Genomic DNA, 22,530 nt, shown 5'->3' on the forward strand with positions numbered 1-22,530 from the left:
AGAAAAGAGCTTCTAGTCTTTATTTGACCTCAATGAAGGTCCCAACTTCCGCCAACAGCAGCAGATAAAACTTTACGACATAGTCAAATACTCCCAACGCTCATAAGGTGGTCACTTTCAAGACATGCTAGATACTGAATTTTGCAAACTCTTTGATATAGTGTGTGGCAGTCCTATCGTTGGCTTTCCCCAAAGCCCTTCATCACATCCTTCTATGAGACCAACCGTATCTTTGGAACCAATGCGGGATGATAAGTCTCACCCTCATGCCACCCCCCATCTACAACTTTCCAATTGTTTATGGGTCCAAAGTCGGTACAAAACCCTCGTCCAGAGGTGATATACCAAAACAAGCTGCATAAAAAAGAGTCAAAGAAAGAAAAAAAATAGTCAAAGAAAGCCATGTGTTGTTTTCACTAGCAAGAGCTTCTACATCACCTTAAGCCCCATGCCCATGCACAACGACACCTGCAATATATACACACGACTTCTACATTTAGTAAACAGTTTTAGCAAAAATAAGCACCACTAGCTCAAGCACTTGTAACTAACCTTGTTAACGTCAACCGTCCAAGCACATTTTTGAATAAGAAGACCATGGCAAGTGCAAGTATGGCCCATGGTGCATCCCATCGCATAGATCCTCCTCAAATCACCAAGAACCTTCCATGGCCTCTTCTTCAACTATACACCAACTCTTGATGTGCATTGTGTCTATCCTCAATGCTCGATAGCGCCAAATCCTTTGAGCCAACGAGACCACCCAACTCTATCACAACTATGGGCAAAGCTCGCTGTCACGCATTACGATCTTGACTCCCCAGGAGAGGAATGTCAAGTGAATGTCTAGGAAAGAAGCAAAAAGAGTCAAAGAAAGTAATTTTGAGTTGAAGAAATCTTCAAGTTTGGAGTACACACCTCTTCTGCATACACGTAACATGCATATTTCATTATGGGCATCACATTTTTTTTTCAATATCACGACATGCATGGACCCATGCACCTACAACTAGTCTTATCAACGCGAACCCTCTAGGTAAATCTTTGGATGGGAGAGACCATGGAGGACATAAGTTTGACCCATGTTACGACCCATTACCTAGAAAACCATCAACCTTATAAGTACCCCTAAGAACTTCAATGCAAGCAACCTCTGATTCGACTAAAATTCAACACACAAACCTTGCTCTGGCTGACGTATCCGCCACTAAGAAGCCCACTCTCTAAACATCACACTATGAGATAAAGAAATAATATCATGTCACACCAAGAAGATCCGATTTGTCATCTACCCATGCCAATCATGCATTGGCACTCCTAGCGCTCATTTCACCATTCAAAGGATGCAGCCCGCTTCGACCAACCACCTAAACTTTAAGGGCTCAAGCTATTTCCACAACAAAAGAAGACCTTGCATGAAAAAATTCTACATCACAAGCTGTGTACCACCAAGGCTACCCAATACCCATTACCAATATACCCTACATCTCATTGTCACTCAACCTCACACACCAATTTCATCACGTACAAAAGACCCACCACACCTTTTCACCCCGATGACAATAGCTTCTCACCCAGCTTGGGTTACGTGAGGACGCCTTTTCCATTAGGAAGAGAGAGATGTTTACGGCTTCCTAGTTCAATATGGTTTCACACTTGACCTACCAAACGGTGCTTTTCTATCTTACCAACTCCAAGACATTTACCTTTTGTAAGACAACGTTGAAACATGAAAGCGGTCTCACCTTGAGCTTAATGTCAAATAGGAAAAGTCTAAGAACTTCATGTACATACTTGAGACTATAATCATGGCCAGACCATTTTTAAGTCACAAGCATTCCCTTGCAATAGAATACTTATGAACTCTTCTCTTCTCTATTACTAGTGGATTCTTGCATGCTAATGGTTGCTTGCTTGAATTCATTTGATTGTAGATTGCTCCCTCATTGGCTTCTTCCTCCCCCACCTTTTGTGAGAGCAAACCACAACCATGTACATCCTTTTGTTGCTTCCATCTAGGCACAGAGAGCTATAGCCTTATTCCCCTAGCAAAGAAGCGTTTTGGTGTGAATAGAATACGGACATAACAAACGAGCTAGTGCACCTGCATTGAGGAGTTGACTTGCAACTCGACGGCAAGACCCAACAACACGTGATTCAGCAAGGCTAAGGTAAGATCTTGACTTAAACTACAACGAAGAGAAAAAGAGGTTGACCACATGGAGAAGCACTTCTTTGCTTTGTGGTTGGCCTAGCCAAGACCTTGTCCATAGCGGTTGGCTGTGGCACACAAGCACATGGAGCTTCAACAGAATGGGACAACTAAAGGACGAACTACAATAGAGAGTTTCCAACGTTGGCGAAAATGGACAAACAAGGCTTCAATCAATGGAGTACTAGTGACCTCAGCATTGTGTACCTTACCGGGGCCACACACAATACTCATTTGCCCATGTGTCCCTGCTGGTACCCCCACGGTACACAACACTGAGTCTTTGCGCCTACAAAACCACATCCCACAAACATTAGTCGTTCACTCTTAATCTCATAAGCGGTGAGAAAATATTGTACACATTGTACAGAATATGTTTAATGTGAGAAAATACTGTGCAGACTACAATTCGAAATTTTCTCTCAATTTCTTCTTCAAGGACCATCCACATTCATCTGATAACATTTTTATTCTCCATTTCTGTAATGTATAATTCTCACCATTAAATTCACTAATGTTCCTGGTATTTAACTTGGCGGTCCCAATGTTGGCCAATATCTTTGTGCCACAAGGATTCCAGAGCGAGGTCAAACCCATTGTGATTAGTCTGGGGAGCATACAGCCAATCTTTAAAAAAATACACAAACATTCTTCCCCAACAAAACAAAACAAAAAGAACCTTCTTTCTTGGCTCTGGTTACATGGTCCGCACTGGGCAGGTTGTGGCACCAATAAATATAAAGTGCTACCATTTTGCGGACCTGAATCCACATGAGAGCACAAGTACTGTTAACTCAAATGACCAAGAGGTTTGGCCTTCCGTCACCAATACTAGACGGTAGGCCTTGAAGTTCAAACTGAAACCAGCACTGCTACATAAGTGGGCTTCATTTGGATGATTTATAAGAAAAGAGAAGCCCCACCAACCTTGACTACCTACCACCTGCATGCAGAGTAGCTTTCAAATCTGAATTGCTCCTGGCTTAAAGAAGCCTAGCATTGAGCATATTCCACCATAACAATGCAAAAAAAAAAAAAAAAAGACAACCTCAAACCACGACTTGCTCATGTTTTGGGTTCATCTTTGAGATACAACCTCTCTACAAACTTGCTATGTAGGTCTTTCTTGAGAGTGGGAGGTACAAGGCTCCAGCTTGCTTTCATGTGTGGTGGCAATGGCGCAAGAATGCGTAAGCTGTCCACGAACGAAAGTTTTGCCTGGCTCACCCGACCCCTTGTCATCAATGGCTTCTTTTTCTTGAGCTCCCTTATTTTCGGTATAGCTAGTAGGCGGCTGTGTAAGTGGAGAAATGGTCTTTCACTTGTCACACTACCTCTCACATCTGTAAGAGTGGACAGATTGATTCTCTTCGAATTCACACCCTGGCCATGTTCTCTCAGGTTTTCGGGCGGAGCACCGTCTTCATCAGCCTCACTGAACCAATTTTCATGAACTTGCCTTCCATACTTGTAATCACCCAGAATCGGCATCCCAAGGGCTTGTGCACAGTGCACACGGATCTGCAAAAATAGGAGAGGAATGTGTTACAATTGAGATAAAAGAAGAGTAACTGTTCAAGGCAAACTAACACACCCTACTTTCAACCAATTTCCTTAATGGGCTTTAAGACTTCAATCTTTGCAACTGATTCTCTTGTTTTGCTTTAAAATCCATATGAATCAAAGCAACCATGCACCTGATGCTTTCGCCCTGTGTGAGGGTGAAGCTCCAGCCAGGTGCAGCCTATCCACAAAAAGCACCAAGAACACCATTCAAATATCGCTCTCTTGGAGCATTTCCTGATGCGAAAGTTAAAAAGCATGTGTCATACCACGCAAAGAAGAGCCCAAGACTCTGTACTCAGTGACAGCTTGCTGTACATCCTCTGAGCTGCTGTCGTCAGCAACCACAATGGCTTCTGATTTTCCTCCATCCAACACCACCTGCAAGTGTCCCAATATAGGTGAGAAAATTCAGAAACAGCAACTGTGTGATGAGCAGGGCCAATTGCATTCTATAAAAATAGGAGAACCCTACTGGTTGATAAAAATTTTAAAAACTTCTCAAATCTAGCAGCATGCAAAGCCCAACCCAACATTACAGCCAAATTCAATAGGGCTTTTTAGGTTCTACCTACTATGCTTCACCCGTTTGTTTTGTGTTGTAGCCAAAGACGAGATAGTTCTAAATATCTCCTAATGGCCAAATCAACTGGTAGCGAAGGTGGCCCTTGGCCCTGCCTAGGCTTATTGACTCCCCCACAGGGCTGGTGAACCTGCCCATTGGAGCTCTACGGATGACAATTGTATCTATATTACAACCTGCTAGTGTGGAGCTCCCAAGTTTTTTTTTTTTTTTTTTTTTCGAGAAAAGATCCTTTCATTAGTTATGTAAAAAACGCCCGTAGGGCTACAAAAGAGATCTCTCCTGCTCCTAACAGAGAGAAGAGCAGTGAATACATCATGGCAGCCCGGGAGACTCTCCCTAGGTGCTGCAAAATACAAACATCAGTCTAAAGGACTGAACGGCTAAATCATACAATGGGGGGGGGGAAGAGCCAAACAGGAGGCCTGTAGTGCCAACGGGGGGATCCCGTGTGTAGGGTGTAGAACGGGCCGCAGCGCCAAGTGGTATGAAAGGCCTGGCGCCGTAAGATCGCCTCATCCGAGTCTCCCCGGATGCGGTCGTACTGTCCTCGCAGGGTGTGGATCAACTCCTGCCAAATCCCTCGAACAGTCTCTGCTGGTGGCTCCAATCTCCCCTCAAAGGCCGTGAAGCACCGGGCCCTCCAGGTGAACCAGATGGTGAGGCTGCTGAGGAGCTCCCATCGTAAATCCCTCTCCTGTGTCCAGCTGGCGGACGAGTAATCCGGTGCCGGAACCAGGCGAGGCTGGCCCCTAATAAAGCTGATGGCCTGACTGCCCTGCTCCATCTCATAGCCCATAGCAGGCCCTGACGAAGTCGACCAAGCAGCGGCACCCCACGTAAACATACCCTCTGGAGAGAGGGGGGCCAGAATACGCAGCATCCGCAGCCAAATCTGCTGAGCCTGAGGGCAGTCCCAAAGGCAATGTCGCTGTGTCTCCATAGGGTGGCCGCATCGGACGCAGGCCGCCGGGAGACCGCTGTAAACAAGCCAAGTGCCAACTGCTGAGCCCCTGTGGGCGACCAGCCACTGAAAAGCCGAGATCCTGCGGGCCTGTCGACTAGCCCAGAGCCGAGCCCAGAAATCCTCCAGGAACTCCTGTGATAGTCCCTGCAATCGCCAATGCCCCGATGCCGCTGGAGAAACCGTCCTCCTCGCCGTCAAGATATGCCGTCCCAGCCGAACAGTATACTGGAAAAATGTGATCTCTGTGGCCTCAAGGGATGCATAAGGATCATGCCACTCGTACTCTCCGGGGTCCCACTGCAGTCGGGCCAAGGGGCGCGCTGCATATGCCCATATGCGCCAATCCGGGAGCACGTCAGCAGGGTCGGGGTCAATATGCCACTTCCGAGAAGCGGCAGCCACTACCCGAATCCTCTGAAAGGTGCACTCTGCAACCAAAGGCGACTCCACCTCCACTCTCTGGAGTCGGCCCTCATCCTGAATCTCATAATAGAGGCATCTGCCATCCTCAGTGCTAGCTCTGACAGCAATCAGGATCTCCAACTGTGTGAAGGCACCCATCCACCGTGGGGCCACTGGCTCGAGAGGTGTGAACCACTCCTCTGTAAGTGCCTCCCGAATATCATCCCTCATAATCAACCCCCCTCTGAAGTGACTCAGCCTCTCCACCTGGGTCTCCTCTGGTAGACTGCAGAAAGCCTGCCAGTCTCCAAAACTACGAGCTGGGCCTGCCGCTAAAGGTCCCCAGGCTAGACGAGGCCGAGAACCCAGCATATGACCCTGCTCTGTACGAACCGCTGGGCTCCAGATGAGCGGCTGCCTGGCCCGCTCCTCAACACAAGACGGAGGCCGCTGAAAGAGCCCCGGTCTCAGTAGCTCCCAAGCTCGCAGGATACTCAAAGCAAATCTGTCCTCCCATCCTCTACTGAGGCCTGTCCTCCTCATCTCTATGAATATCCAGCGAATCTCTGGTGCCCAAGTACCCCCTGCAGGAGGCGCCCGAGCCTGCAGTCGCTGCAAGAGGAGCTCTTTCCAAGGCTCAGCGCCTGGAAGCAACCCCCGAACAATAAGCTTCCCCAATAAGGCTCTACTCTGATCGACTGGATCTATAATGCCCAAACCGCCCTGAGCCAACGGAAGTGTAATAACTGCCCATGCAACCTTTGCCCGGGCTGGCTGACCGTCCCGCCCAGACCACAGAAAGTTCCTGATCAGCCTCTGTACCTGGCTGATGCAAGAGCTCGAGAAAATCCAGCAAGACGTAATGTACCACATAGTCGCTAACAGCACCTGATTTGCCACCACCACCCTCCCAGCCAAGGATAGTCGAGCTGTACTCCAATACAATAGCTTCTTCCGAATGCTCAGAAGAAGCGGGGCAATCTGCTGCTCGGGTGACAAATCGAGGCCAATCTGGCATCCCAAATACCGCACTGCTGTGCCGGAAGGAATCCATCTAAAACCGGGGTCCGGACTCCATGCCGGAGTGGGAGCACTACTGATCCAAAAGGCCACTGTCTTGCGCCAATTGATCAATGCTCCCGAAGCTGCACTAAAAACCTGGAGCGACTGCTCTGCCCGAATAAGATTGGCCTCTTGGCCATGCAAAAATAAGCCCGTGTCGTCTGCAAACTCTGCATCAAGCAAATCCTCCCCCCGGACTGGGAGCTGAAGTCCTCTCAAACCAACCTCCTCTGCCGTCAAATACATACTCATAGCCTCCGCAAAGAAGAGAAAAAGGAAAGGGGCGAGAGGACACCCCTGACGGACTGATCTGGTCAGCTCAAAACTCGGCCCCCGACCTCCTGCAATCAGCACCTGGCTGCGAGCTGTGGAATACAAAGCTGCCACCCCTCTGATCCATCCTGGCTCAAAGCCCAGGCGCAGCATAGTGCCCTCTAAGAATCCCCAATCAACTCTATCGTATGCCTTCTCAAAATCGAGAAGCATCACGACCAAGTCCTCGCCAAGAAACCTAGCTCGGGCCGTCGCCTCCCAAAAAGTAAAGATGTTGTCAAGGATACTGCGCTCCTTGACAAATCCTGTCTGAGTAGCATGAATCAACTCCCCCAGGAAGGGCTGGATCCTCAAACTCAAGGCCTTTGCCAAGACCTTGTATACAGTATTGAGGATCGTAATAGGCCTCCAATGCCGAATGTCATCCGATACTCCCTCCCCCTTGGGGATAAGATAGATCAAGCCCTCTGAAAAGCTCTGCGGCATCACCCCAGTGTCCAAAACATGCTGAAAGCCCCTGCGGAGGCCTGGCCCCAAAAGGTCCCAATAGCGCATAAAAAAGGCCGGCGTCAGTCCGTCCTCCCCTGGGCAACCATGTCGCGGCAGGACCCTCAAGGCCTCGGCAAGCTCAATCTCTGACAGAGGCGCACCTAGAACTGTGCGCATATGGTCTGTGACCCTCCTCTGCACATGGGCCCACACTGTCTGTCTGCATACATCTCGATCCTCAGTGGCTGGCTCCGCTGAAAGCAAGTCACGATAAAAAGCAGTGGCAATGGCTCTGATCTCCCCGAGCTCAGTAGCTATCGATCCATCCGGTCTACCAAGCTGGCGAACCCCTGCTCGCGCATGACGGGGTCCAGTGATCTCAAAAAACTCCCCAGTCACTCTATCACCAAGCTGCGTCCACTGAGAGGCCTGACGACGATAATAAAACTCATGTCTCTGCTCCTCTGCCTCTCTAACCTCCTGGCGTGCCTGGCTCAGCTGGGACGCCACCCACTCACATGCAGGCTGCTGCTCCTGAAGGCGCTGTAGCGAAGCAAGGCTGCGTCTCAGCCGTTGCTCCCGCTCGCGAATCTCTCCCAGTCGTGTCAAAGCTGCAGCGTGAAGAAAAGAGCTAAGATCAATGAGTCCCTGGGCACACTGGCCCGCTGCATCCTGGTCAGAGCACTGACTATCATGCCAGATCCTCTCAATGTCCTCAGCGAGACTGGGGTCTGCAAGTACCCTCTCTGGGATCCTCAACTGCAAGCTGGGCTCCCGTGTCCCCTCCTCCAAAGTCAGTATAACTGGCGCATGATCTGAAAATGAGGTGCCAGCAAGAATGCCGACGGAGCCCCCTCGCTCCCCCAACCAATCGCCCACATAAAAGCGATCAATCCGAGATAGATTAGTCCCTCCCTGCCGGCGGTCCGACCGAGAGAAACTAAGACTGTCCTGAGACCGGGAGAAAGCCCCATGCTGCCATGCATCAGTGATCCTCAATGTCATACAAAACCGGTCCCAAGCTGCAAGCTCCGTGCCGTGCACTGTAACATGACTGCCTCCCACCCTATCTGCCGGGTCCTCAAGCATGTTGAAGTCTCCCCCAACACACCAATGTGCGGCCTCTGGCAATGCATCTGTAACCTGAGTCCAGAACTCTGCTCTGGCACTAGCATGATTGGGCGCATAGATGTTGAGCACACCCAATAGCTCATCATGCATCCTCAGAATGACATACTGTGCTCTACCAGGCACAATGATCCCTCGATCCACAATGGCCTGCCGCCATGCATCTGCAATAACCATGCATACTCCTCCCTGTCCTCCCAAAGGACCAAACCCTGCAGACCAGAAAGTATCCCATCTACCAGGCATCACCGAACCATATCTCCGGATCCTGCTCTCACCCAAGTGATGCTCCTGCATCATCAGAATGTCAATGCTGCCACCAACCAGGCATCTCTGTAGCTCCTGCCTCAAGCAGCCTCGATAGCGTATAAAGTGTGCTCCGCCAAGGCCCTGTACATTCCATGAGATGATCCTCATGGATGTCCTACTGAGGTGGAGGCTGTCTCAGCCGTGCGGCGGGCCTTCGCAAGCGGCTTGGATGGAGAGTAGTCCCCATCCGAACGGCTGCGAGTCTGCCCACCCGGTGTACTGCAAGTATCCCGGATCAGGCGCCAGTGGCTGTGACCCATGACGACTGCCTCCTGCTCGGACATAGTAACCTCGTGAATACTCACATATCCTGGGTCGCGTGCCAAATCTGCAACTATGCGCACGACCAAATGCCGAATCCCGGATGTATCCACTCCCTCGGGATCCAAGACAAAATGAGCCAACTCCCAAAGTCGGCCTAGCACATCTGTAACCTCCAAGTCGCTCATGTGGTGAGAAAACTCAACTGCCTGAGTCTTCAACGTGCTGAGAGCGAGCTCTAGAGTCCACTCCCGATCACAAGGTCCACATAGAGGGAACGAGAAGGCCACCGCTGAGTCTAGTGCCTCCTCCCCGCGGGCCGGGGGTATCACTACATGCACTCGGATGGGTGCTGGCTCATGGGGGCCCTCTGCTCCAAAAAGCCGTGTAAAGGTATAATCAAACGCCGCCGAGCGCTGTCGAATGCCGAGACGACTCAGCCGACTGCGGATAGATGAAATCCGTGAGGCCCTAATCGGCATAGGTCTCCTCTGTGATGCTCGAGCGAGGTCAGTGCTCAGCGCCCTCCGGACTGCAGGTGAGCGCCAGGGAGCTGCCAGAACCTCCCGGGAAGGCGAGGCGGGCGGAGGGGGAGGAGGGGGAGGTGAGGGAGGAGGAGAGGGAGCCGCTGCCGAGGCCGGAGCGGGGACGGGAGGAGGCGAAGGTGGAAGCGAGGCGGTGGGAGGGGATGGGTGTGGGGGAGGTGAAGGAGGGGGAGCTGGCATCTCCTGGTCCTCGGTCGCTGCAGGGGTCTCCTCCTGAAGGGGAGCAAATCTGTTCCTCACGGGAACCCAGTGAGGCTGAGACTGTTGCTGCTGCTGCAGCGGTACCGGGGCGTGCTGCTGTGGCTGTCTCCCTCGACGGCGCCCCTGTCCAGGCTGCCACTCCGAGGTCTCTGTGGCCTGAGCAGGTGTCCCTGAGGCAGCCTGCCGAGCCGAATCTGTGGGCGGGCCATCCGTGGCCTGCTGCTGTGGTGAGGGCCGAGGTCTCCTGCGAGGGCAGGCCTTGGCCAAATGACCGACCTGCCTGCAAATGAAGCACTGGTTCGGGAGCCCCGAGAACTCCACTCTCTGATCAATCCACCCCCCCCCTATCCTAGGTAGCTGAATGACCTTAGGAAGGGAGGAGATGTCAGATACCAACACTCTGACCGAAGGTAGCCCAGCTGCTCTGGCCACCACTGAAGCTGCTGAGGGGCCCGTCTCAAGAACCGAGCCCACCAATGCTCCGAGCCTGGAGAGGAGCGGAAGATACTCCCGGCGGAGACCAGGGAAACAAACTGTAATATGGAAGAGGCGCTCTCCCTGCTCCGCCGCAGCTGGGTCAAATCCATGCTGCCAAGGCCTGAAGAAAGCCCGAGCACCCCTGATATCCAGAGGACTCATGGCAAGGACCTTGGCAACGCTCTGGGCAGCCTCGAACTCGATCTGATAATGTCCCCGGCCCAAGAGCTGTACATCAAGGATCTTGCCCACATCTGCAAGAAGGCGAGCCTGAAGTAGATCCCTGATCTCCCCTCTGCTGGGGCGAGTGCCGACTATACGGCAGATGGTGGAGTGAGCCTGAAGGCGTTCCACCTCTGCGGTGAGGCTCGCTTCCTCTTCCGGCGAAAGAGAAAGCCTGATGGGGATGACCTCGGGGGCGGGCGAGGGGGCTGCGGAAGAGTCCCTCTGAGGCGAGGCGGGAGGAGTCTCCATCAGAGTCTGAAGCTCAAGCGAAGGCGAGGCGAAAGCGAAAAACCCCAGCAAGAAGCGGGCTGCACACCAAGAGGCGGAAGACGGATGACGAAGAGGAAAGAAAAAACCACAAACCCCCAAGGGGGGGAAGGCAGCGCGACAGAGGAGGGAAGGGGGGGGGGCGGCGAACGCGAGAAGGAGAGGGGGGGGGGCGCTGCTGAATGGAGGCGGGCGAGATGAGAGCGAGGCGGCGGGGGGGTCAGCAGGCGGAAGCGGGGGGGGGATGGCGAGCAGGTGGAAGCGGGGGGGATGGCGAAAAGGCGGCAGCGGGGGGGGGGAACAGGCGGAAGCGGGGGGGGATGGCGAGCAGGCAGCAGCGGGGGGGGGGCAGGCGCAATGGCGCAGAGGGGAGGGGGCGAAACAGGCGAGAAGGGGGGGGCGGCGCAGCAGCGAGGTAGGAGAGGGGGGGGCGCAGCGGCAAAGGGGGGGGGGGGGGGGGGGAACGAAGGTGCGCAGAGCTAGGGGGGGGCGGGAGCTTCAGCGAGCGGGGGTCCTCTTTTTTGGAGCTCCCAAGTTTACTTCACACCATGGAAATACAGGTTCTCCCCGGCGAATTCCGAGCGGGCACTACCAGCTTCTCTGTGACAGTACACTTCCCTAGCCTTCCCAAAATATATCATGCGTTCCTAGTATTGAGGCACTCTTTGGGCAAGGTCCTGAAAATCGTCCCCCACCTCGGGTTTTCCTCCCCATCCCCCTCCAGTTTCTTCCGCCCGTCAGACCTGACTCCAAATCAGGTCCCCATCTGCTCAGCCTCTCCACCGCCTCACCCTCCTCTCTTACAACCACCCCCCCTTCCGCCCACATCTCTTGCCCTCCACAAGGAGGTGGGGATTGTCCACCCAAAGCACCAAACCCCAGCACACATGTTACCAATCTTGGTAGCAGTACTCAGAGCCAGTTACGGCCATTATCTGTTCCTCTCCAGTTCTGATGTTCACCCCCGAGTCCAAGGACCATAGTCACAGGGGACGGAGGGGACGGAGCCTTGGAACGCCGGGATCGCGAAACGGGACGGCGCAGGGATGGGGACGGACGGACGTTTCTCACAGGGGACGGCAACGGGGACGTCGCAAGGATGGGGGACGCCTGTCGGGGACGGCGCTGTGCGGGGACGACAGAGAGCCGTTGCGCCTACCGTTGCTGCGTTTTTGGCCATTGCGCCTGCCTGCCGCTCTTCTAGCCGTTTATGGCTGTTGGGCCTTGGCTCTTTGAGGCTTGGCCCTCTCTCTCTCTTGCTTATCTATATAAGAACAAGCCTCTACAAGGCTACAAGCACACAGAAGTTCACAACTCTCAAGGCTCATTGCTCAAGCTTCTTGAATCTTCTCTCTTCCAACTTCCAAGTTCCAAGCTCTAGGGCCTAGGCTCTCACCTCTCCCTCAAGCCTCTTGAGTCTTGACTCTTCGAGTCTTCCAACTTCCAAGCCTCTAGGCTCTCTCTCTCTCTCTCTCTCTCTCTCTCTCTCTCTCATTCCTCAAGGCTCAAGAGTCAAGCCATCTTCAACCATGGCATCCTCCTCACGTGCCGGGGCTTCTCGTAGAAGGACAACGGGATGGACATGGTGGGAGGAGGTTAACTACACCACATCCGTTCATGGAGGCGGTTCTCGGCCATGGGTATGCAAGCTTTGCCCGTACCGGCGAACGGGTGGCGCCGACAAAGTGCGAGCCCACCTCTTGCATGAGAGTGGGCATGAGGTAAGGTTTTGCACGAATGTCACGCCCGAGAAGAGACGGGAACTTCTTGACAAGCTTAGCGTCTACGAAGCGGTCGAAGCGACAAGAAGGACACCACGAGTGGCCGTGGATCCCGCGACGATGGGGAGAGGAACTCAAGCCTCTACAATGGAGTCATGTGGTGGATCGGGATCATGCACACCATCACCTTCACCATCAAGTCGGAATGTTACTCCATCCACGACACCGGCACCCTCAATCTCCACGGCCTCGCAATCATTACGTGGCCCACGGCGACAATCTACACTTGGGGAGAATTGGAACCCCAAGTTGAAGGAGGAGGTGGATATGTCGGTGGCCCGCTTCTTCTTCCACGACCACATTGCCTTTCAAGCGGCTAGGTAAGTGCAATCGATCATTGCCAATTCATCATTCATGTTTTCATGTCCCCTTCTCATTAGTAAATTACTTTCTTGAATAGGTCGGAATACTTCAAGATCATGGTTAAGAAGATTGGGGAGTATGGCTCAACCTATACGCCCCCCTCATCCGAGAGCTTGCGCACTACATTGCTCGACAAGGAGAAGCGCATTGTAGAGCAAGCGGCCGACAACACAAAGAGGCAATGGGAGAGGAATGGAGTCTCCCTCATTGTGGATGGATGGAGTGACACCCGCAAGAGGAGTATTCACGGCATGGTTGCATATTCCCGCGGAGAGATGTACTTCATCTCATCTCATGATGCATCCGGCACTGGGAAGAGCGCGGATGTGCTTGCGGCGGAGTGGGCTACCACCATGGAGATCGTTGGCCCCGAGCATGTAGTGGGCTTTGTTGCGGATGAGAGCCTTCCAATAGGGCGGCGGGAGCTATTCTCCAAAGTATGTATGGACATGTCACGGTGTCCTTTTGTATGGCTCATTGCCTAAACAACCTCCTCAAGGACATCGGGGCATTACCATGGATCAGCCCGCTCATTGAGGAGGCCAACACCATGGTCTCCTTTGTCCTCAACCACCAAAGACTTCGGCATGAGTTCAACAAGAGGTCCTGTCTCTCTCTCCTCAAATATTCCGACACCCGGTTTGCCTACGACTTTCTCATGTTGGGCCGGTTGAAGGATTGTAGCGGTGCTTTGAGGTGGCTTTTCCTTAGCGACGACGAGTTTGTCGCCATGCAAGAGTCCCATACAAACACTGGCCAAGAGTGTAGGCTACGGGCGGATGACGCCTCTTGGTGGGAGCGTGTGAAGACCACAGATGCTATGGTGAGGCCCATAGTCCACCTATTGAGGATTGTAGACGCTATGCAACCATGCATAGGCAAGGTCTACGAGGCCATGGATCGCATGATAGAGAAGTTGAAAGACTTCGTGCCTGACGAAGACAGATACGAGGAGATCTGTGTCTAGGAAGGTGGAATTCCTACTACTCTCCATTGCATGCAGCAGCTTATGTGGTGGACCCAGAATTCCAAGGCAACAAGCAGGAGAGCGACCGAGAGGTGAGCGTTGGATGGAGGATCATCTTGGATCATCTTGTGCCTGATGCATCGGTTAGGCGCAAGATCACGGACCAGCTTTCGATGTACAGGTCATTTCATGGCTCCTATGGCTGTCATGATGCACAGGTTGACCGCTCCAAAGTTGGTGCTGCTCTATGGTGGGAGGACTTTGGTTCAGATGGACCGGAGCTGCAGCAGCTTGCCATCCGCATACTTAGCCACGCCGTCAGCTCCTCTTGCTTGGAGCAACTTTGGAGTACCTACAGCCACATTGCCTCTAGGAAGAGGAACCGACTCGGGGTAGAGCATGCTAATGACCTTGTCTTCGTCAGCACGAACTTGCGAATGCTTTGCAAGAGCGTGACCAAGAAGGCACATTCCTTCACCGAGTGGGAGATGAGTCAACAAGAAGAGCAACAAGAGGATGAGGTGCACGAGCAGCATGCCAGTGAGGATGAGACTGAGGATGAGCTTGATGCTTCTTTGGCACAAGCTACCCATGACCATGAGGCGAGCACTTCACGTGGATGATCATTCATGGATCATGATTCATGGGCCTTACTACTTAGCTCTAGCCTCTAGCCTCTAGTCTTCAGCACTTTTTTGTCATTGACTCATTTGAGTCCGTCCATGTATTTTGCCTCCTTAAGACTTAGTCCTGACTCTTGAGTCATGACTCATTTTGTATCTACTTAATTATTAATATGACTCAAAAGCTTACCATTTTAGTGTAAATTTGTACTCATTTTGATGTACTTCCAAAGTAGAATAAGTGTAGAGTAGAAAAATTTAAAAAAAAGTATTTTTTGAGTGCCGTTCCCTCCCCCGTCCCCGTTCCCTACTTATGGCCGTCCCCCGTCCCGTCCCCGTCACCGTCCCCCGTCCCTTGTGACTATGCCAAGGGCGCTTCCCACCTGATATCAATATTCGTACACTACTCTAAGCCAGTTGAGACCATCATCTGTCCCTCCCCGGTCTTGATGCTCGCCCCAGAGTCCAAGCACACCTCCCCCATCTCATGGGTCACCCAGTGGACTATCCCTTCCACACCAGTTCCCTTGTGGAGGTGGTGGTGCCTCTCTTGGTTAGTGTTGTCCCCCTCCCCCCCCCCCAAACCCCCGTAGAAGCTGGAGCGGTTGTTTTCTCTTTTCCCTTGAGAGTGCACCCCCAAGACGGAGTGGGACAGCACCTCAGTCAAGCACTCAAATTGCCTTGCAGGCAAACTTTCCCAGGGGACTAGGGCCTTTGACACCACACTTACATAATAAACATTAAACATTGACCACAGCCAATTAACCATATTCAACATAAGAAAATATTCACAATGTTGAAAATGAAACATATGCGAGAGGCATAGTTGTTTCTCGTACTGGTACGAACCCACTCGTACCGTACGGTACAAGTCCCCCCCCCCTTTAAAAAAAATTTTTGAAAAAAAATTTCCAAATGCTTTAAAAAAATATAGAAACCCTGCTTAACAAAGATCCCAAATGCTCACAATACTTCGCAGCTTTCGTGTCCACTCGGTATTCCATATGGGGTTGTTGAGAGACCTAAAAAATCTGGCAAGGTAGACTTATAGTGTACACTTGATTGGTAGGATGAGAGAATCTTGCTACATCACTTAGAGATCCCTGGTATAGGTAGGCTAGACAATTAGATTCTCAAGTTATGTACGAGGGAGAAGATTTGGACATGGCCATTTTGATCTAGAGAGGAGTCCCTAAACCTATCACCCTAGATGCCCTGCTCGTATTTGTGCAAGGACGGTCCCTTAGTCATAAATGCTACACTGGGAGACCTTTGGTATTGCATTACCCATCCAGGTTCTTTTTTGGAGACAATCGGGAGATCCAACTGGGAGAGACACATATCCATGTTCTAGTTCCTCAAGCACTGTAGACTCCTCCCCTCCCAACCTTCCCTCACATTCAAGCTTGAAGCTCCATAGGCTGTAAGTGTTATTAAAAAAAAACGTATTTTATCGTACAGTATCCAAAAATTTCATATCGTACCGAAAATTCCCGTACGGTATCGTATTTTCGTACCGTGACAACTATGGCGAGAGGACATCACACAGGCCGACATGGGCTGACATCCCCCCTCCCCCCCCTTCAAAAAAAAAACGATATGTTTATTTCCAAGAAGTATTTCAACTGTACGGGCTTTGGGGGCTTCCCAAATTCGGGCGAGCCAGATTACCCACATACAATACCATATACAAACGATTCCATGAATCATGGCCAACTATCGAGTGCATGTATTGATTCTTTTCCAAAACATACATAGGCCAACCTTTGCAAATAATCAACTATGAAAAATGACAAATAATAACCATGATATAAAGTCCCACATAACCTCATCCATAGAGAGGACACTACAGTCGGTACACAAAGTACAAAGACTGGTGCAGCCAATACAGAGGTTGTACAACAATAAAGAAGTGGTACAATCCTCTGTTGTAGCTAAAAACAGGGCGACCAACCAAAGAGAGGACGCACACTCTCTCCAAAGCATAGTCCACAACGCAACGGGAACGGCCCATGCTGCCCAAAACGGGAACGGCAAATAGAGATTAGGGAACGGGAATGGGATGTATATATATATATATATATATATATATAAAGCTATTGATCTTTCATTTAAAACATGACAAAACACGATACATTATACATAGCCATTGATCATGAGACTTGAGTACTCGTAAAAAATAGAAATAAATCACGATTCCACAATCACATCTTCTAGACCAATGATGTCAACAGCATTTGCCCACTCCTCCACAAGCACATCAGAGCTCTTCCCTGTTTCAGATGCATCATGTGAGGATGAGAAATGCACACTACCTCATGAATAAGCAAGCCACAATACCATGGATGGTGTGAGAACGAGTCACTCCAGCCATTAGAGATAAGAGACACCCCATTTCTCTTCCACCCAACACAAATATTCTCTGATGCTGCATCAATGGCCTCTTTCTCCTTTTTCAGCAAAGTGGTCCTCAAAGTCTCTGATGATGGAGTATATGTGGATCCAAGCCCAGCAACTGCATGGATCATCTCTTGGATATATGATGATCTTGCCACATTGAATGCAGTGTGATCATGAAAGAAAAACTTGGCCATTACAACATCCACAGCTTCTCGCTTCCGAGGATCCCATGAACCAAGAGTAGTTCTCTAGCCACCTTGTGATGATGGTGTCGTGGGAACAACAAAAGGCCCAAAAGGATTACCAGAGTAGAGCTAGAACTCCCAGCTTGTGTTGCGTAAGTACCACTAGATGCACTAGAAGCAAAAAAAGAGGGATTTACAGCCCCAAACCTTGCAGGTGGAGCTCGAAACACTTGTGCATCGAGCCTTTCCTGTAATTCCTCCTCTGTTGGAACTGATTGGCAAAAGGCCACATCATGGCCAGGTTCATGCATCAAATGAGCTCACACATGATTGGCACCTCGTGTCTTTGCTTACTTGCAATACTTGCACTTCCATTTCTTGGCACCTCCACTTGCATGCCTCATCACAGTCCACCTCTTCCCACCATGACCAAGTAGCTTGCTTCATGGACCACTTGTTGCCTGAAGCTCTAGGTGCCATCGAATGATTGATGATTGAAGGAGAAGAAGATGAAAGTGATGAGGAGGAGGAAAAACACCGATCACTGCTTGCTATGTACGGCATAGTCACATGGAACGGGAACGGACAAATGGAACAGGGGTCTGTTCTGGAACAGGGACAGGAACCCGGAAAGAAAATGGGAACGACACATCATCACCACATGGCTACCATTTGCAAGCTAAGGAGATGCAAGGGCATATATTGCCAAACCTTTTAGATGCAAGGCCATACACCACTCTCATATGATATAATATGATCATAGAAAAAATACAATTCTCATTTACTAAAAAGTTAGACCCAGAATGCCTTTAGCCAAGGATGCACATTTGTGGAACGGGAACAGGAACAGGAACGACACAGGTTATGGAACGCATTCCCTCGTTCCCAAGGCTATGGAACGGCGTTCCATGTTACTATGGTGTACGGCCTATGAACTTTGAAGAAGCTCGATCTCTATTCAATCCCAGGGAGGGACGGCCAGCACACATAAAGAAGCAGCCTGTTTTTTTTTCATTCAGCCCTTATCAACTGGGAAAGTACCCTTTTGAAGGTACTTTAGTACCTTTGGCACCTTAAATCGCAGCATGACCGCCGTTGCATGCCAGACCGTCACATGGAACAGCCGTTCCCAAAACGGCTCAAACCGTTCCCAAACGCATGCCAGGTCAACATCCATTCCCAATGGTTCCTGCATTCCATATGAAAGGGTTTCCGCTGTTCCAGACCACAGGTAATGGCGTTTCCTGTGACTATGCTCCAAAGAGCAAGGTGGCCGACCCTTGTCCCATCATCACAAATCAGGGACATCAAAGGAATCAAGTAGCAAGATCTTGCATGAGGTTGGAACTCCCTGTACCTGACTGCTGCGCACACCTGCGCCCTTCACTGCCTGCCCATCTCCTCTCCCGCTGCCCTCTCTGCCACTTCACTGCCCTTGCCTCTGCTGCCAACCCTTCTCCTCCCTGCTGCCCGCACTGCCCCACCTCCTCTTCCGCGCCCATCCTCTTCTGCTGCATGCCCTCTCCTTCTTGCCTTCCCTACTTCTATCCCTCCTCCCCTGCAGTCTTCAGCACGGGACACTTCCCATCAGAGTCAAGATGACCATTATTCCCAAAATCTTCAGGTCACATCCATCCCATTTCCAGACCCATGATTGGGTACTTGCAGCGTTGCCCTCCAACTTCACACTCCACTTCAATATCTGAGGCTACATTCTTCCAAGTGCACTTCAATGCTGGGAAGCAGCATCAAAGGTGCTGAAAGGCAGACCATTCCCACTGGCCCTGAGAAAGTTGTTCTTCCTACTGTTGGGGTTGGGGAGAGCTTGCCAGTACACCACCACACACACACACACCACACAGCTTGAACAACACACGTGAGAGAGCTAGTTGCTGGAAAGTACTCTAACGATAATGAATGTACAAAAGTACAATGCGTACAAAAATATAGCCTAGGGCAAAGTGCCCAACACACACAAGTGTATTCACACGGGGAAAAACCTGAGTCCAGCCACAGGGAAAAAGTGCCTGTGAGTAAGCTGTGTTCACACGTGAACTAGCCGAGAGTGGTCATGACCAACAAACCCCCCTCAAGTGAATGGTGTAAACGGAGACAGGGTGTAGTTGACTACCCTGGTAGAGGCTGTAAGCTCAAAGCGTTGCGGAGAGCTTCAAACTTTTCCCTCAAAAGAGGCTTTGTAAACCCATCTGCTATATTGGCACGAGTAGACACATAAGCCAAGTCAATCTCTCTTGCATGGAGCCTTTCCCTGACATAATGATAGTGAACCTCAATATGCTTTGTGCGGGCATGAAATATTGGGTTTCGTGCAACTGCCCTCCAATGCATCAACATGAGAAATGGGTTCCTCATTACAAGCGGTGGCAACAAGAGGTGTATCCACATAGCTTGTGTACAACTTGGCATAAATGTAGACTGTTTGCTATCACGCAAAGTCTCAACCAGCCATCTAGAAAATAGTTTTTGACTTCCTAGTATCTGCATCTTCCTCTGCCAATGCATCACCCAAGGAATCCTGATCAATTTGGAGCAAGTTCAGCTGCTAATTTTGCTGATTTTCAGCAGCCATAGGTGGCTATAAATGAGCTGAAACTGGCTCTACATTATCCCCATTGGAATTGAATAAAGGCAACAAAGTATCAAACACATCTTCTAGGCCAATAGATGGCTGTCTGGTACATGAGACAAGTGGTTGAGATGCATATTCATCAAAGATAACATCTCTTGACACAATGATCTTGCTTGTATTAGGCACATAAAGTCTGTATCCCTTACTCTCAGTACTATAACCAATGAAAATGCATTTGATTGCCTTTGCATTAAGCTTATGTCTTTGTTGTGTGGGCACATGCACATATGCCAAACACCCAAAGACTCTCATATGAGTCACCACTTGAATCAGGCCATTCTATGCCTCATAGGCAGTCATAGATTTCAAGGCTTTAATGGGGGCAACGGTTAAGCACATAATTGGCACACACAACCGCCTCAAGCCAAACTTACTGGGCAGATCCTTGCTCTTGAGCATGCAACGTGCCATCTCCATAAGTGTACGATTACGTCTCTCTGCAACTCCGTTCTGCCGAGGAGTATAGGAGGTAGTACACTAATGGGAAATACCATGTAACTGCATGTAGGATGTGAACTCATTTGATAAATATTCCCTCCCTCGATCTGTATGCAATGTGACAAGCTTGTGTCCACAAGCATTTTCAGCCATAGGACGGAAGTCTTTGAAAGCTGCGAAGGCACCTGACTTCACTTTTAAACCATACACCCAACAAAACCGAGTGTAGTCATCAATAAACGTGATGAAGTACAAGTGTCCTCCAAAAGATGGAGCCCTCATGGGGCCACAAAGATCACTATGAATGAGCTGTAATGGACGGACAACCCTCATAGCACCATCTTTAGGAAAGGAATTCCTGTGCATCTTTCCAAGGATGCATCCCTCACATACATGCTTGAATGGAACCTGCATAGGAGGAAGCTCATGCACCATACCTTGCTTCTACAAGCGTACAAGAGATGGAAAATTCAAGTGACCAAACCGAGCATGTCATAACTCAGTGTCACTCAACACACGGGATGTGGATACAATCATAGCATCATGAGAATGAGTACTCCTGTTATACATGTCAAGCTTATACAAGCCACTGCATAATGTCCCAAAAAGTATAAGAGAAGCTGAATTTTAAGGTACATAAAAATACGTACCATTGGTAAAAATATATAAAATCTCAAAAATTTCAGCCACCTACATAAAATTTCAGTCCATGTTCACATTGACATATAAAACTTTCGAAATAGAGACACAAACAAGGTCACAAACCTACTAATTCAAAAGTGAGAAATTAGAATCACAAGTCGTCAATCATACTTAATAAGTTAATCATACTTAATACTTAATACTTATTACTTAAGACAAGTCACATTATCACAAGTGAGTCGTCCACAGATGGTGGGCTAAGGCTCTGAGAGAGAGAGAGAGAGAAAGAGAGAGAGAGAGAGAGAGAGAGTTATGTTGCTACCTTGGCGGCCTGGGCAAGGGTGGGTCGGGAAAAGCGACCGGGCCAGCATATTGCCAGCCGTACTGGGCGCCAGTGGCGAACAGAGAGGGCGGCTACGCACAGAGGCGTGAAGCGAACAGGGGCGGTGAGGGCAGCGGCGAACTGAGGCGGCGGTGAGCAAGGGGTGGCCCAGGGAGAAGGCGGCGGCGACAGTAGCGAACAGAGAGAGTGCGACTGTAGAGGAGAGAGCATGGCGGCTGGCCCTTACCGGAAGGTCGAGGTCATACGGCCTCCAGAGTCCAAAAACAAGACGCAGGCACGCTCCCAAAAAAAACCGTACGGATCGTTCCGTACGTACGGATCCCCGTACGGTACGGATATACGGTACGGATGGGATCCGTACGTACGTTTTTGATCCTACCTTGATACACTGAGTAACAATGGTCAGAAAACTGAACCTTAAACCCAGATAATGCAAGGGCTGAAACAGAAATGAGATTCTTCTTAATGCCTGGTACATATAAACTGTCACAAAGAGTAAAGCTGTCCCCATTACATGTTGTTAGCTCCACATTGCCAATGCCTTCCTGGAGGTGAATCCTGCAAATTGGCAAATAGATCTCTACGAGAAGTAATGTGCTTAGAAGCACCACTATCAAAGTACCAATCTCCAGTTGAGATAGACATATAAGAAGCAGGCAAACTGCATGTAACCACAAATCGGCAAATAGATCTCTGCGAGAAGTGATGTGATTAGAAGCACCACTATCAAAGTACCAATCTCTAGCTGAGATAGACATACAAGAAGCAGGCAAACTGCATGTAACCACTAATGCATAGCCCTCATGAGCAAAGTTAGCCTCTTCTTTAGTGTCCACAGTGGCAGCCAAACCTTGCTGCTTCTTTTTCTTTTTACTCTCAATGCGCTCCCTACATTCCTCAATGAGATGGCCAGGTTTTTTGCAATAGTTGCATCTCTTCTTTTTCTTGGTTTCACCCTCTTTAGACCAGGTAGAATCTGAATGGACATGTGGTTTGCCCTTAGGCTTACCACTAGATGCAGCCCCAGATTTACCTTTGTTTCGATCAAAAGCACCAAATGCCTAATCAGCAGAGAGCATAGTAGTCCTGTTAGAACGAGACTGCTTCTCTTGGAATAAGAGAGTCACCAACTCATCAAAGGTATACAAGTTTGGATTACCCTTCATGAGTAGAC

General features: G+C 50.1%; 1 protein-coding gene across 3 annotated transcripts in view; it reads right to left on the minus strand.

Moving 5' to 3' along the window:
- Nucleotides 1-2,689: 2,689 nt before the first annotated feature.
- Nucleotides 2,690-22,530, minus strand: part of LOC147634382 (RNA pseudouridine synthase 4, mitochondrial-like) — a 125,721-nt gene continuing 105,880 nt past the window's right edge. For 2 of the 3 annotated variants that reach the window (XM_086805523.1, XM_086805524.1), the window contains exons 8-10: nt 4,045-4,156; nt 3,910-3,956; nt 2,690-3,733 (exon numbers count right to left, since the gene is read on the minus strand). In XM_086805523.1, coding sequence (XP_086661649.1) covers nt 3,278-3,733; nt 3,910-3,956; nt 4,045-4,156 — 615 coding nt within the window. In that variant the 3' untranslated portion in view covers nt 2,690-3,277. The remainder of the gene's footprint in view (nt 3,734-3,909; nt 3,957-4,044; nt 4,157-22,530) is intronic. The other variant, XM_086805525.1, reaches the window with a different exon arrangement.

Source organism: Cibotium barometz, chromosome 11, assembly GCF_041138505.1.
Source record: "Cibotium barometz isolate CiBa-2024 chromosome 11, ASM4113850v1, whole genome shotgun sequence".
Lineage (NCBI taxonomy): Eukaryota > Viridiplantae > Streptophyta > Polypodiopsida > Cyatheales > Cibotiaceae > Cibotium > Cibotium barometz.